The sequence below is a fragment of the Phoxinus phoxinus genome (assembly GCF_949152265.1).
Source record: "Phoxinus phoxinus genome assembly, chromosome: 18".
NCBI classification, from domain to species: domain Eukaryota; kingdom Metazoa; phylum Chordata; class Actinopteri; order Cypriniformes; family Leuciscidae; genus Phoxinus; species Phoxinus phoxinus.
This window is the reverse complement of record NC_136893.1, coordinates 1,196,048-1,212,115: the sequence shown is the minus strand read 5'-3', so window position 1 is coordinate 1,212,115 and position 16,068 is coordinate 1,196,048. Positions and strand designations below refer to the sequence as shown.

General features: G+C 41.9%; 1 protein-coding gene across 1 annotated transcript in view; it reads right to left on the bottom strand.

The window, feature by feature from the left end:
- Positions 1–459: 459 nt before the first annotated feature.
- Positions 460–16,068, bottom strand: part of col24a1 (collagen type XXIV alpha 1 chain) — a 126,587-nt gene continuing 110,978 nt past the window's right edge. Inside the window, exons 48-61 of the mRNA XM_079588826.1 lie at positions 15,781–15,888; positions 15,268–15,375; positions 14,642–14,749; positions 12,007–12,060; positions 11,554–11,616; positions 11,419–11,472; positions 11,030–11,065; positions 10,427–10,462; positions 10,277–10,303; positions 9,067–9,126; positions 7,690–7,858; positions 6,682–6,791; positions 5,293–5,499; positions 460–1,619 (exon numbers count right to left, since the gene is read on the bottom strand). Of these exons, the coding sequence (XP_079444952.1) occupies positions 1,473–1,619; positions 5,293–5,499; positions 6,682–6,791; positions 7,690–7,858; positions 9,067–9,126; positions 10,277–10,303; positions 10,427–10,462; positions 11,030–11,065; positions 11,419–11,472; positions 11,554–11,616; positions 12,007–12,060; positions 14,642–14,749; positions 15,268–15,375; positions 15,781–15,888 (1,287 nt within the window). The 3' untranslated portion in view covers positions 460–1,472. The remainder of the gene's footprint in view (positions 1,620–5,292; positions 5,500–6,681; positions 6,792–7,689; positions 7,859–9,066; positions 9,127–10,276; positions 10,304–10,426; positions 10,463–11,029; positions 11,066–11,418; positions 11,473–11,553; positions 11,617–12,006; positions 12,061–14,641; positions 14,750–15,267; positions 15,376–15,780; positions 15,889–16,068) is intronic.

Genomic DNA, 16,068 nt, shown 5'->3' with positions numbered 1-16,068 from the left:
AAAGTCAGAATTGTGAGATATAAAGTCAGAATTGCGAGATATAAAGTCAGAATTGCGAGATATAAAGTCAGAATTGTGAGATATAAAGTCAGAATTGGGAGATATAAAGTCAGAATTGTGAGATATAAAGTCAGAATTGTGAGATATAAAGTCAGAATTGTGAGATATAAAGTCGGAATTGCGAGATATAAAGTCAGAATTGTGAGATATAAAGTCAGAATTGTGAGATATAAAGTCAGAATTGTGAGATATAAAGTCAGAATTGTGAGATATAAAGTCGGAATTGCGAGATATAAAATCAGAATTGTGAGATATAAAGTCGGAATTGCGAGATATAAAGTCAGATTTGTGAGATATAAAGTCAGAATTGTGAGATATAAAGTCAGAATTGTGAGATATAAAGTCAGAATTGTGAGATATAAAGTCAGAATTGTGAGATATAAAGTCGGAATTGCGAGATATAAAATCAGAATTGTGAGATATAAAGTCGGAATTGCGAGATATAAAGTCAGAATTGTGAGATATAAAGTCGGAATTGCGAGATATAAAGTCAGAATTGTGAGATATAAAGTCAGAATTGTGAGATATAAAGTCAAGTTAAATATAACTTTTAAAATGTTTTATTCTGTGGTGCAAAACACAACTATTGAAATATCTGAATAAAGCAGCGCTTCTCTCGCATGTGTTCAGAACAAAATTGTCACTTCCGGGGAAATTGGCGCAAAATATCAGTAATAAAAGAATAAAAAGTCTCTGTAAATATGTTTCCATCATAGTTGGAAGAAATAGAGCGTAAAGTTTTTTTTGTAGAAGTTTACAATAAAGTCTTATTTATTAACATTAATGCATTAACTAACCTGAACTCACAATGAATAAACTGCGTTTACAGTATTAATTATACTTTGTTAATGTTTGTTCATGTTAGTTTACAGTGCATTAACTAATATTAACAGATACAACTTTCAATCTTACAAATGTGTCATTATATGCTGAGATTTACACTGACTAAGATTAATAAATACTGTGACAAATGTATTGCTCATGGTTAGTCAATGCTAATTAATACATTAACTAATGCTAACTAATGAACCTTATCACTATATGAAACCTTAAGTTTTTTTTCAATGCACATTTTATTGGAATTTCCATCCAGCTTTTTTAATATCCCAAAATTAGCATTAGAACATGTGTATGGAAACATAACTAGTTTTCTTTAACTAAGTTGCTCAGCAAGATTGTCTTCAAACTGCACAACACAGTGTTTGCATTGGAAATGGAGTTAGCATTGGCGTTCTTGCGTAGAGTTAGTTTGCACCTGAACACGAGCACCTGTAGTGAAGGAGGTAGAGTCTTTACACACTCGTCTACACACACTCGTCTACACACACGGACTCGAGATCGCACCCGAGACTCAACACAGCCTCGCTGGACCTTCAGCCGCTTCCCCGGCGGAGACGAGGCCTTCGCTGGATTCACAGAAAGCAAACCGGACCCACTTCCACACGCCGCTGGTCTCCGTCGCTCGCGGGAACGAGACCTTGAACGTCCACGATGGGGAGATGATGCGTGTCCTGCGTTTGAAACAGGAAGTGGGACTGATGCCAGCTGCCGTCGCGGATCTGTCGGGAGAAACGGCAAGATTATCGGATTTTACAATGAAAAATTAATCACTCTGGATTAAAATAACAACAACACAGATAAGTGGATCAGTGTATATTAAAAGGTTAGCAGTTTGATGATAATAAATGAGTATTATCAGCTCTGCCTTTAATTATTACATTGTTTAAATTAATAAATTTTTAGCTAACTGTGATTTTGTATATGTACATTTCAATCACCAAAGTGGCTAGTTGGAGTGACTGCGTTTAGGGTTTTAATTTTAATGATACCGATTCCAATATCGATTTGGCTTATCGATTCCTAATTTCGATTCCAAGGTAAAACAAAACTTAAATATCATTCACATTCAGGGCTCTATTGTAACGTTCTGAAACGGATTGCTATTATAACGGTGGATTGCTATTATAACGGCGAATCGCTATTATAACGGCGGATTGCAATTATAACGGCGGATCGCTATTATAACGGTGGATTGCTATTATAACGGTGGATCGCTATTATAACATCGCTATTATAACGGTGGATTGCTATTATAACGGCGGATTGCTATTATAACGGTGGATTGCTATTATAACGGTGGATTGCTATTATAACGGTGGATTGCTATTATAAAGGCGGATCGCTATTATAACGGCGGATTGCTATTATAACGGCGGATTGCTATTATAACGGCGGATTGCTATTATAACGGCGGATTGCTATTATAACGGCGGATTGCTATTATAACGGCGGATTGCTATTATAACGGCGGATTGCTATTATAACGGCGGATTGCTATTATAACGGCGAATCGCTATTATAACGGCAGATTGCTATTATAACGGCGGATTGCTATTATAACGGCGGATTGCTATTATAACGGCGGATTGCTATTATAACGGTGGATTGCTATTATAACGGCGGATCGCTATTATAACGGCGGATCGCTATTATAATGGCGGATTGCTATTATAACGGCGAATCGCTATTATAACGGCGGATTGCAATTATAACGGTGGATTGCTATTATAACGGCGGATCGCTATTATAACGGCGGATCGCTATTATAACGGCGGATCGCTATTATAACGGCGGATCGCTATTATAACGGTGGATTGCTATTATAACGGCGGATCGCTATTATAACGGCGGATCGCTATTATAACGGCGGATCGCTATTATAACGGCGGATCGCTATTATAACGGCGGATCGCTATTATAACGGCGGATTGCTATTATAACGGCGGATTGCTATTATAACGGCGGATCGCTATTATAACGGTGGATTGCTATTATAACGGCGGATCGCTATTATAACGGCGGATCGCTATTATAACGCCGGATTGCTATTATAACGGTGGATTGCTATTATAAAGGCGGATCGCTATTATAACGGCGGATTGCTATTATAACGGCGGATCGCTATTATAACGGTGGATTGCTATTATAACGGCGGATCGCTATTATAACGGCGGATCGCTATTATAACGCCGGATTGCTATTATAACGGCGGATTGCTATTATAACGGTGGATTGCTATTATAAAGGCGGATCGCTATTATAACGGCGGATCGCTATTATAACGGCGGATCGCTATTATAACGGTGGATTGCTATTATAAAGGCGGATCGCTATTATAACGGCGGATTGCTATTATAACGGCGGATCGCTATTATAACGGTGGATTGCTATTATAACGGCGGATCGCTATTATAACGGCGGATCGCTATTATAACGCCGGATTGCTATTATAACGGCGGATCGCTATTATAACGGTGGATTGCTATTATAAAGGCGGATCGCTATTATAACGGCGGATCGCTATTATAACGGCGGATCGCTATTATAACGGTGGATTGCTATTATAAAGGCGGATCGCTATTATAACGGCGGATCGCTATTATAACGGCGGATCGCTATTATAACGGCGGATTGCTATTATAACGGCGGATTGCTATTATAACGGCGGATTGCTATTATAACGGCGGATCGCTATTATAACGGCGGATTGCTATTATAACGGCGGATTGCTATTATAACGGTGGATTGCTATTATAAAGGCGGATCGCTATTATAACGGCGGATCGCTATTATAACGGCGGATCGCTATTATAACGGTGGATTGCTATTATAACGGCGGATCGCTATTATAACGGCGGATTGCTATTATAACGGAGGATCGCTATTATAACGGTGGATTGCTATTATAACGGTGGATTGCTATTATAACGCCGGATTGCTATTATAACGGCGGGTTTGCCGGCGCACGCCAGGAGCGGTTCACAGCCGAGGAGACCGACGTTCTCGTCAGGACCGTAAAACACACAGAAGTGACATTGTATGAGGATGATGGAGAAACACACACACATTAGCTTCGGTTAAACAGGCGTATAATAATTTGGGTAAATGTGTTGCTAGATTTATGCCTATTTTTTCACATCTTCACGGACACAACAATGATTTCCCTTGTGTGTTAATATGTTTCCTTGTAATAATGTATGATTTGCAAAAATGAGAGAATCAAAGTGTGTGTGTTGTTCACACGCTACATAATGGTCAAGCACGCGCTCTTAAAATAGCACATGACTAACGCGCGGCGCCGCTGTCTTTAGACTGGGTTTCTCCTGGTCAGTGGCGGAGTTGTTTTCTGAAACTGCAGAATATCACCAGGGAACGTTTGCGCCGGAACACACTCCTCTTTACACTGAACCGCCCCCCCGAGCGCAAGTTCATTCCCTAATTTACCGACGTGCGTCTGTGGAGGGAAGAGTCGCTGTGCGCGGGTGCAGAATAGGAATGAGACATGCGTCCAGTACAAAGTCAATTGCGCTGGGTGCAAGATAGGGCCCGTTGTCTTATTAGGCTGCTGTCACTTTAAGAGCTGCACAGATCCAATACACTGATACACATGAACACAGAAAACAGAGTCTCTCGCGCTTGAATGGTTTAAAGTCATATTGAAATACACACAAAGAAATCGATAAAAGGAATCGAGATTTAAATTTTATTACAAGTATCCGATTCCTGACTTCGAGTATCTGATTCCAGAATTGATAAAATCGCATTAAATACTGTTTGGCATTAAACAAGGTTAACAACAGTCTCACGCGGGGAAGTTTCATTTTGTGTGAAACCGTGAAGGAAGGCTGAGAGAAATTATATTAAAGGGCTAGTATGGGATACTATTGGCCAGCATCACACGCATCACATGACCAGCGTCGGCCAATAGTGAGCCTGCGTTCTGACGTACAGCCCAGATGCGCTGCGCTGTTACACTACGGGAACTCACTCAGAGACAAATGATCTGAATAAAGTCCTTATTTTTGTGTGTTTTTTGCGCACTAAATGTATTCTGGTCGCTTGATAAACTTCAGGTTGAGCCGCTGTCGTCACTCGGACTATTTTAAACATTGTCTTTACTAACTTTCTGGGCCGGCAAGTTTCAACAGAAGCCTATGGAGGAGTGAGGCACTCTCAGATTTAATCACTAATATCTTCATTTGTGTTCCGGAGATGAAGGAGAGTCTGACGGAGAACAACATGAGGAGAGTCATTACTGACAGAGTTTCTGGGTGAACGAACCCTTTAAATAATATTTGAATGCTCTGAATGTACAACACCGTCACGTCAAGTGTAGACTACACCCGATCCTGATTCACATTAGAATGGATGTTTAATCCAGATTCACATCACCTCACAGTTGTCCAGAAGCACCTGAGGACTCAGCGGTGAGTGTTCCTCGATTACCCGACCGTTCCAGCCTCGGAAACGCAAAGCCCTCGGCGCGTGGACGTCAGGATCCTCCGGGTCGTTGAAACAGTGGACAGAGACGCTCTGAGTGACCGTCACACTCAACAAGTGTAAGAACTTCATCTGGACTTTCCCCACATCAAACACAGCCTGTGGAAGAAAAACACACTCCAGCTTCTTAGCGTTCGTGTAATCAACATTCTGCGTTTTGGCAACCATGTGTTTACGGGTTAAGCTGACAAATGATCCGGCTTGCAGGAAAATCAGCTTTAAATTAAAATCAGATTAGTGCTTTCAGAGGAAATACCATATTGAGTTACATCAAACGCTTGTCAGTGTTTAGATGAGGAAACTTTGCTTGATTTTGTCCCGTAAGTGTGTGAAGAGAGAGAAATAAACACTTTTGCATGTTTCGTTCAGATGCAGAAACATTCATTTTGAGCTTTTACAGTAAAACTTCAGTGAGTTTAATCAGAGCATCATGGAAATAATGTCATTTAATGACCCGAATTAAAGTGTGAGTTCAAAAGAAATGTGTTTTAACTCTCTGGTGCTGTTCGTCATTTTTGCCTTAAAAAACTTTTAGTTTTTTTTCTGAATTTTTTATTTCTTCTTACTAAAGACACTTGGTATATGAACACACAATAAAAAATTATGGACATGATTCGAAAAGATGAAATGGTCCTGAAATAAATCGGCACTTTGTGTTTCTCGCGGTCAGAAATGATTGTAAATGAATGAGAGTTTCCTCTAGTGGAAGCGTTTGGTACTGCAGCCGAACACACTCTCACTGAACGCTCATTTACTGAGATATCAGCCTCACATCTGGAGCACGACTGGTTTACATTTATGGCTTTGATTTTCTTGCAGTTTTAGAGTGAAACGAGTTTTGGAAAATATACGTTTCATATAAAAATTGAAGATTGTATTTTTGTGCATTTTTTCATAACAATAAGAGTAAAATTGAAAAGAGAAAACTTTTTCACTTCAGCAATAATCTGCAAGTGTGGTCTTTAACAAGAGATCAAACTTCAGTCGCTCTAAAGCGTTCAAGATTTACCACAGTTTAATTTGGAAAAAATTTTTTTAGTCCTATGCTCAAAAAGTGAATAAATGGATTATAAATACTGCATAAATATCATTTAGTACCATAAAATAATCTAAAAGTACAGAATATTAAATAAAAAAACATTATCAAACATCAAATTAAAATATAGTAAAATAATTTCCTTGAAATAAAAAACAAAGATTTGACCGACAAGCGAACGGTACGGGTTAATTGATTCTTATCAGTGTTATTTTAATATCATATTTGAGTATATATGGCAGTACCTTATCCGTGGAGACGGGGTTCACACAGGTCTGTCCACCTGAGCTGAAGTTACAGAACACCTGGATGGAGTCAGACGTGCAGCCCAGATTCGGATCGACCCAGAACAGTCCTGATCAACACACACACACACACACACACACACAACAAAACAAACAAAGTTGTCGATTGAATGCAGTCATTCCACAAGATGTCTTATAGTAGAGATGCACTGATACCACATTTCTCCGCCGACACCGATAGCCGATTATTCAGAACGATATCAGCCGATGCCGATAACAATACTTAGATTTTCGAATTGTTCTAATTGTTCTCACTGTTCTAATTGGCTGTGCACTCGCCGCGATACTCCACCCATACGCTGTTCTGATTGGCTGTGCACTCACCGCGATACTCCGCCCAAACGCTGTTCTGATTGGCTGTGCACTCGCCGCGATACTCCACCCATACGCTGTTCTGATTGGCTGTGCACTCACCGCGATACTCCGCCCACACACTGTTCTGATTGGCTGTGCACTCACCGCGATACTCCGCCCACACACTGTTCTGATTGGCTGTGCACTCACCGCAATACTCCGCCCAAACGCTGTTCTGATTGGCTGTGCACTCACCGCGATACTCCGCCCAAACGCTGTTCTGATTGGCTGTGCACTCACCGCGATACTCCGCCCAAACGCTGTTCTGATTGGCTGTGCATTCGCCACGATACTCCACCCACACGCTGTTCTGATTGGCTGTGCACTCGCCGCGACACTCCGCCCACACACTGTTCTGATTGGCTGTGGGTTTTGATTGATTTTTACGCATCTCACAGTCGCGTCGCGTCTAGTGTGGACAGACAAATTATTTGTCGCTAGATCTTATTGCGTCTGGTTAGGTGTTAGGAGTCATGAATACACCTAAACCATCTTCAAACTCTTAAACCCGACATGTGGCAACACTCATGTATAATCATAAGCTAACGTGAATGTAATAAATGCAGCTTTGCTGAGCAAAAGACTGGTTCTCACCGTCGCTCCTCTGGCTCTGGCAGTCCAGTAAGTCTTTGCAGAAGCGCGCAGGGTTTTCTCTCGATCCCAGTGGTGTTTTCATGCTGTCCATGACGCCGCTCAGATACTTCAGCGTCCGCAAGATCTCAGCGTTCTGCTCCGACGGAGACGCGTCTGTGTTCTGGAAACTCTGAGGAGGAGAACCGACACGTCAGAGTCAGAGTCGTTTTTCAGCACTCTTATGATTGACAGGATATAATCGGCCCTGATCATCATGCGTTTGAACAATCAGCAGATAGCGGTTATTGCCCGATACATCTGTGCATCTCTACTTAAAAGTATTTAAATTAGTCCACAGTTATTAATACATTACCAGTCAAATGTTTGGAATCATGTTTTACATAATTCTAATCAGCATATTTCCATCTATCTACCCATCCATCCATCGATCCATCCATCCATCCATCCATCCATCCATTCATCCATCCATCCATCAATCCATCAATCCATCAATCCATTCATCCATCAATCCATCAATCCATCAATCCATTCATCCATCCATCAGTCCATCAATCCATCCACCCACCCATCCATCCATCCATCCATCCATCCATCCATCCATCCATCCATCCATCCACCCACCCATCCATCCATCCATCCATCCATCCATCCATCCATCCATCCATCGACTCATCCATCCATCCATCCATCCATCCATCCATCCACTCATCCATCTATCCACCCATCCATCCATCCATCCATCCATCGACTCATCCATCCATCCATCCATCCATCCATCCACTCATCCATCTATCCACCCATCCATCCATCCACCCATCAATCCATCCATCCATCTATCATTCCATCCACTCATCCATCAATCCATCAATCCATCCATCCATCCATCCATCCATCCATCCATCCATCCATCCATCCATCTATCTATCTATCTATCTATCTATCTATCTATCTATCTATCTATCTATCTATCTATCTATCTATCTATCTATCTATCTATCTATATATCCATCCATCCATCTATCTATCTATATATCCATCCATCCATCCATCCATCTATCTATATATCTATCTATCTATCCATCTATCTATCTATATATCCACCCACCCATCCACCCATCCATCCATCCATCCATCCATCCATCCATCCATCCATCCATCCATCCATCCATCCATCCATCCATCCATCCATCCATCCACCCACCCATCAATCCATCCATCCATCTATCCATCTATCAATCCATCCACCCATCCACCCACCCATCAATCCATCCATCTATCCATCTATCAATCCATCCACCCATCCATCCATCCATCCATACGAAATCAGAGTCTAGTTTTTCATCATTTAAACTCCAGAAAGCGATCTCAGATCTTCACCTCCAGCTGAAGATGATAATTGGACTCCATCAGGGCTTGAACGTTCATATTAATGCGTCTCTGTGGGACGAGAAAACTATGAGAATCACACAGAAGTCGAACAAACAACCTCAAAGAAACTTCGGTAACACTTTATTTTACAATGTTTTTGTTACATATGTTACATGTACTTACCATAGTAATAACAGTAAATTATGCATAATTACATGCAACTAACCCTCAACCAAACCCTAACCCTATAGTAAATACATGTAGTTAATTAATATTACTCAGTACTTAAATATATAGTTACACTGTAACAATGACACCTTAAAATAAAGTGTAACCGACTGTTCTGTTCCAGTAGTGTGTGTGTTCTTGAAGACTACAGAGTTCAGATAAGATTAGATGGATGTAGTTTAAACTGTGGGTGCTTGCGACACCGAGGTCATGGGTTCGATTCCCAGAGAATGCATGAATCGATCAAATGTGCTCTGTATTTTTGTACAAATATCTAAACATTTTTAAATCAACATACATTCGCTTGAGAAGGGAAATGTCTCTGTAAACTGCATCAAAATTAACTGACTTTGCAACTAAAACGAGAAAACATGGAGTCAGAAAAATAAACTTGTTTTCGGTTTGAATTAAAGTGCCCCATTATGCTATTTTAAAGGTTTCTAATTTGTATTGTTTTCTCCTACAACAGGTTTACATTCATAAAAGGTCAAAATATACTTTAATGTTCTCATAATATCCACTGCAGCATCAGCTCTTTTCTCAGTGTCTGAAACGGTTCATTTGAAGATTCAGTCTCTCGTAACCCCGCCTCTCTGAGAGCTGCTCTGCTGTGATTGGTCAGAAAGCAAACGCTCATTATCATATCTGAATCTCAGTGATACGAACAGTAACAATGGCGTGGGTTTTACCGTATCGATCTCATCAAAGTGGATTTGTTTGTCAGCAGAAAACAGCGTCTTCTTCACATGAACAACACGAACCAAACCAGTCTCAGATACACGACAGTGTTTGAGGGCGGAGCTAAGAGACGCTGTTCAGCCAATCAAGACTACAGACTAGCATTATGCAAATATGCTAAGTAAGTAATTTTGCTTCTCAAGTAAATATATTTTGATTTGATTTTAAACCATTGGAGAAAAGGATCTAAGTAAAAGCATGTAAAGTTGAGCTATAGTGCACAATTACACAGTCACATGACTTGTTGTCTTACCGATGGGCCGGGCGAGCCTGGAGGTCCCTGTCAAAAACCACAGAAAATGAGTCTCACAATCCCCCAAGATTACATCAACTTACATCAAGGTTATTGCATGAGCAAAAGTCAAACATTCTTATGAATAAAAGGATCATGAGTGTGATGTACCTGTGGCCCTGGACTGCCCTGTGGCCCCTGAGGCCCCTGTGCAAAGAAACACACACATTACAAGCAAATGATTTAACTAGAGCTTTAGTCTGAATTATGAAATCAACCGTTCTGGAGTCCATAGCCTTATGCTTATGAGTAATAAATCAATCAGTATCATATTATGACTTGATCAAATAATTAGTGATGGGAAACGATGATTAATCACATTCAAAATAAAAGTTTGTGTTTACATAATATACGTGTGTGTACTGTGTACAATTATTTTGTATATATAAATACACATACATATGCATGTATGTCTTTAAGAAAAATGTGTTATTCAATATACACCATTGATTTATTATATATAATATAAATATCAATGAATAAATGTATACATGCAAATATTTCTTAAATACATTCATGCATATATGTGTGTGTGTGTGTGTGTGTGTGTGTGTGTGTGTGTGTGTGTGTGTGTGTGTGTGTGTGAGTGCCCTCACTAGTGTTCTGGAGGCTGAAGTTCGTCTGAACATGCAGATATTTCATTAAACGAGCGGAAAGATCCTGATTTCTGATCTGGCATTAGGATAAACTGTGATATACAAGATCATATCTTACCATCTCTCCACGGCTTCCTTTAGGGCCTCTGGCTCCCTGAGAAACCAGCAAAACATCATTTATCATGTGTTCAATTCAATTACATTCACATTTATTTGTATAGCGCTTTTCACAATACACACCATTTCAAAGTCCACATTACAATTTAGAGTGATCTGTTATCAGAGGAAACTGTCTAAGTTATGTATTTCAGAAATTACCATGTACAAAATCTTATTAAATAAAAAATTATTCATTTAAACAATGTAATAGATTAATGCAGAAACAATGAGCTCATTGAAGTGATGAATACTTGTTTGTTAACAAATGATTAGGACATTTAGATTGGCATGTATGATTCTCACTCATGCCAAACTCAGTCATATTTCATATTTCATCAGAATACTTACAGGCTTTCCCACCGGACCGATCATTCCCAGCGGACCGACAGGTCCAGAGAAACCCTGAAACAAACGGCAACACATGCGTTAGATGAGAACGAAGACACATTTATTTCATTATAAGACAGACGAGACGAGACGCACCAGAACACCGGTCGGCCCTTTGGGTCCAGGAATCCCGGTGAACCCGAAGTCTCCGTTTGGACCCTGAAACACACACACACACACACACACACACACACACACACACACACAGAGACGTAAAAACATTTTTTTTTATGTGAAGTAAAACTGAAACTAGTAAAAACATTGAATTGAAATACAATTGCAATAAAATAAACATGAATATTACATGAACAACTTAAACTTAACGGAGCACACACACACACACACACACACACACACACACACACACTCACACACACAAGTCTTGTTCAGTCATCAGTCTGAACTGTTCGTCTCATGTGTGTGTGAATCTCGTTTCTAACTCATCTCACTGTTCAAGCGCTGGTGTGTGTGTGTGTGTGTGTGTGTGTGTGTGTGTGTGTGTGTGTGTGTGTGTGTGTGTGGTTTAATGTGGTTTAACTGAATACTAACCTTGGGTCCCGGAAAACCTTGGAGTCCCAGCATGCCAGCATCTCCCACCTCACCCTGCGGGAAACAACACACACATGACTGACAGCTCACAGCAGCCAATCAGGAAAGAGGATCACGACCCAGACTGGAACATCATCACTTTATTCCCAGACTCACTGCGGCATTGTTCATTCCCAGCAGATCCGGTCATTTATCCGTCTGGATTTCTGACAGGGTTTCTGAATTACGTCCGTCTTCAAGAGGACACAATTTTAATATGTCAACATCTACAATCCCTCGACACGTTTATTCACACGCGGCCTGTAAGGCGATATTCCCCCTCCGTACGCTGGGAGCTCAAGCTTCAAGTGTTTTCCAGAGTTATGTAAGAGAGTGGAGCAGCTGGTTTGTCCCGTGTTTAGCCAACGATCTGCTTACATAAGAACCCACCGACAATCAGTCCAAGACAAGACCAGGATTGATGATAATCCCAATCAAGGACAATAACCGTTTTTAATGTAGGAAAATAAATAAATAAATCCCTTGATATCAGATCTGTTAGGTTTTTGGTTGCAGCAACGAGGAAACAGGATTTCTCTGCAGCAGACTTTATTAACGATAAACTTAAACTTACAGAAACGCTCAGGAGACTAAGAACCAGGACAGAACAACTAGCTCAACATTAACGACGACAGACACCTGAACAGGACAACACAGGGCTTAAATACACGGGAAAACAAGAGGAACCAATGAGACTAATTAACGACACACCTGAAACAAGGAACCTAATTAATTTGTAACCAAGGAGACAAACAGGTAGAACTGATTAACAGACTAGAAGATTAACAAAGAAACTCAAACATAAACGTGGCGGCGGCTATCTTGGAACGAGGCTCTGGAATGGTGGCGGCCATCTTGGGACGAGGCTCTGGAATGTCAGCGCCATCTTGGAACGAGGCTCTGGAATGGCGGTGGCCATCTTGGGACGAGGCTCTGGAATGTCGGCGCCATCTTGGAACGAGGCTCTGAAATGGCGGTGGCCATCTTGGAACGAGGCTCTGAAATGGCGGTGGCCATCTTGGGACGAGGCTCTGGAATGGCGGTGGCCATCTTGGGACGAGGCTCTGGAATGTCGGCGCCATCTTGGAACGAGGCTCTGAAATGGCGGTGGCCATCTTGGGACGAAGCTCTGGAATGGTGGCGGCCATCTTGGGACGAGGCTCTGGAATGTCAGCACCATCTTGGAACGAGGCTCTGGAATGGTGGCGGCCATCTTGGGACGAAGCTCTGGAATGTCGGCGCCATCTTGGAACGAGGCTCTGAAATGGCGGTGGCCATCTCGGGACGAGGCTCTGGAATGGTGGCGGCCATCTTGGGACGAGGCTCTGAAATGTCAGCACCATCTTGGAACGAGGCTCTGGAATGGTGGCGGCCATCTTGGGACGAAGCTCTGGAATGTCGGCGCCATCTTGGAACGAGGCTCTGAAATGGCGGTGGCCATCTCGGGACGAGGCTCTGGAATGGTGGCGGCCATCTTGGGACGAGGCTCTGAAATGTCAGCACCATCTTGGAACGAGGCTCTGGAATGGTGGCGGCCATCTTGGGACGAAGCTCTGGAATGTCGGCGCCATCTTGGAACGAGGCTCTGAAATGGCGGTGGCCATCTTGGGACGAGGCTCTGGAATGTTGGCGCCATCTTGGAACGAGGCTCTGGAATGTTGGCGCCATCTTGGAACGAGGCTCTGGAATAGCGGCGGCCATCTTGGGACGAGAAAGTCCGAACCATACAGAAATGCTTTCACACTAGAAACGAACCAAACCTTTGTTCAGTCTGATCCGGACCGAGACCACCTCTTTTCATCGGAACAAATTTCGTCTGTTTCACACCTGCAGTTTTGATTCGGACCAAACTGAAAAGTCCGAAAGTCCGGACCAAACAAGGTAGGTGTGAAAGGGCCCTTAGTTTCAAGTAAACGAAACTTGTTACTTGAACTTACTAAAAACAGAAACGTTTTTCCTTAGTGTTTTTCGCGTGTAGATGACAATGCAGTCAAAACGATCCCCGTTCACACGGATCCGCGAAAACGACTAAAAGCGCTGCAGTCTGCTGTCAGGCCAGTAGATGGCGATGTAATGAAACACTACGAGTCTATAGACTGAACACGTAACACACGTGCATGACAGATTCGTGTTTTTGTAGTTTACACGGAGACAATAACGCTATAGGTTTCAAAAACTGCCACGCTCAAACCAAGCAGCAACCTTCTCGTCTCTCTCTGGAGTCCAACACTGAGTGACTGCAGTTCATCGACTGACCACTAGAGGCCGGCTGCAGAAGAGACTCATAGACCCGCATGTTAAAGTGCCCAACTTTACAGCAGAAATAAACATGTTTACAGTCTGGTGCTAAAATACAGCCTTTGGGCTTCAAAAACCTCTTCAGAAACACAGCGGGTGACGCGTCCACTACATCCATATTTTTTTACAGTCTATGGTTCAAACCTGTTTTCAAAAGTTTGCATTTTCCCCACACAGCAACATAGTGTCGGCCCAGATCCGGACCGCGAGGAATCAGATGTGGGCCGGATCTGGGCTGCTGTCAGACAGAGAGGCTCATGGGAGGTTGAGTTCACACACACTGATGAAACACACTCACTGGTACTCCTTTGGCTCCTTGCTCTCCCTTCATGCCCTGGTCTCCCGTCACTCCCTCCATGCCCTTCACACCCGCAGGTCCTCGATCGCCCGGTAAACCCGTCTCCCCCTGCACAGGTCAAAGGTCATCAAGAGCTTAGCATCACTGCGGGATCTGGGTTTGCACCAGTTTACTGCACATTTTGGCCGTTAAAGGTGCAGTGTGTAAGTTATAGCAGGATCTAGTGGTGAGGTTGTGAATTGCACCCAACAGAAGTTACGGTGGCCGACAGGAAGTGATGTCGTCGTCTGAGAGTAGCCAGTTAAACACTAAGGTTTCTTTACAAAAAAAAATTAAGAAATTATGTTTACTTAATTATTCAGTAAAATGAAATGTTATTATGATTATTATTGTTACTTGTTCATCATTGTGTCAGTGTTTTATTCGCTGACTTTACAGTTACACGAAGAACAAAATAGTGACGAAATGCGTGTGTCCTTTCAGGGCCACTGTAGAAACATGTCGTTGTACACACCCCTGAAAACATAGTTATGTTTATGATATTGCATTGCATTCCTCCTAAATATTACACACTGCACCTTTAAGTATCAAGGTAAAACTAGGAAACAGAGGGATTAGGGTTTGACCTTTAACCCCGCTGGCCCTCTCTCTCCGACCACACCTGGAAGACCGAGCTCCCCCCGCGGGCCGGGAAGCCCCGCCCTCCCCTCTAGCCCGCTGTCACCACGGTGACCCTGCAAACACACGTCAATCAATGCGTCAATAAATATATATATATATATTTCAGGGAAATAAAAGATTTTTGGATGTTGTAAATGAAGATTATTGGAGTGTGTTTTTTATAAGAAGATTTTTCAGGAAAAGAAGGAACATTTTTACAATAATAATAAATAAATATTTTTCATTAAAAATTTAATATTTGCTTTAATGTGTCACTTGCCATTTAGAATTATTGGTGAAATTTATGAGCAATTTCTGAGTGAAAATAGTTTGAACGTAAATCCTACAGCAAACGTTTTTCCCGTGAACATGAACATCCACGTCTCGGACACGTTTAATACTGTGTTTTAGCAGCACATGGAAATAATAAATCATCTCTATATCAATAGAGGAGTGTGTGTTGATTATTTCACACTCACTGTTCGGCCTTTCGATCCAGGGAGACCCGGTAAACCGGGGAGACCGGGAAGCCCGTCAGATCCCGGATACCCGTCTGTCCCTCTGGGCCCCGGAAACCCCGCCGGACCCTGGAGACGGGATGAAGTGAAAAGCATGAGAGAGTCACATGACCACAGGGGGCGGGCCCGAAGCCCTAAAGTTATACTTCTTTTTTTGTGCAGAAAATTTAATTTTTTAAGCATTTTTTTAATTTTATTTAACTTTAAATTACTAGATTTGATCAATAAATAATAAATAAATAGTAATTG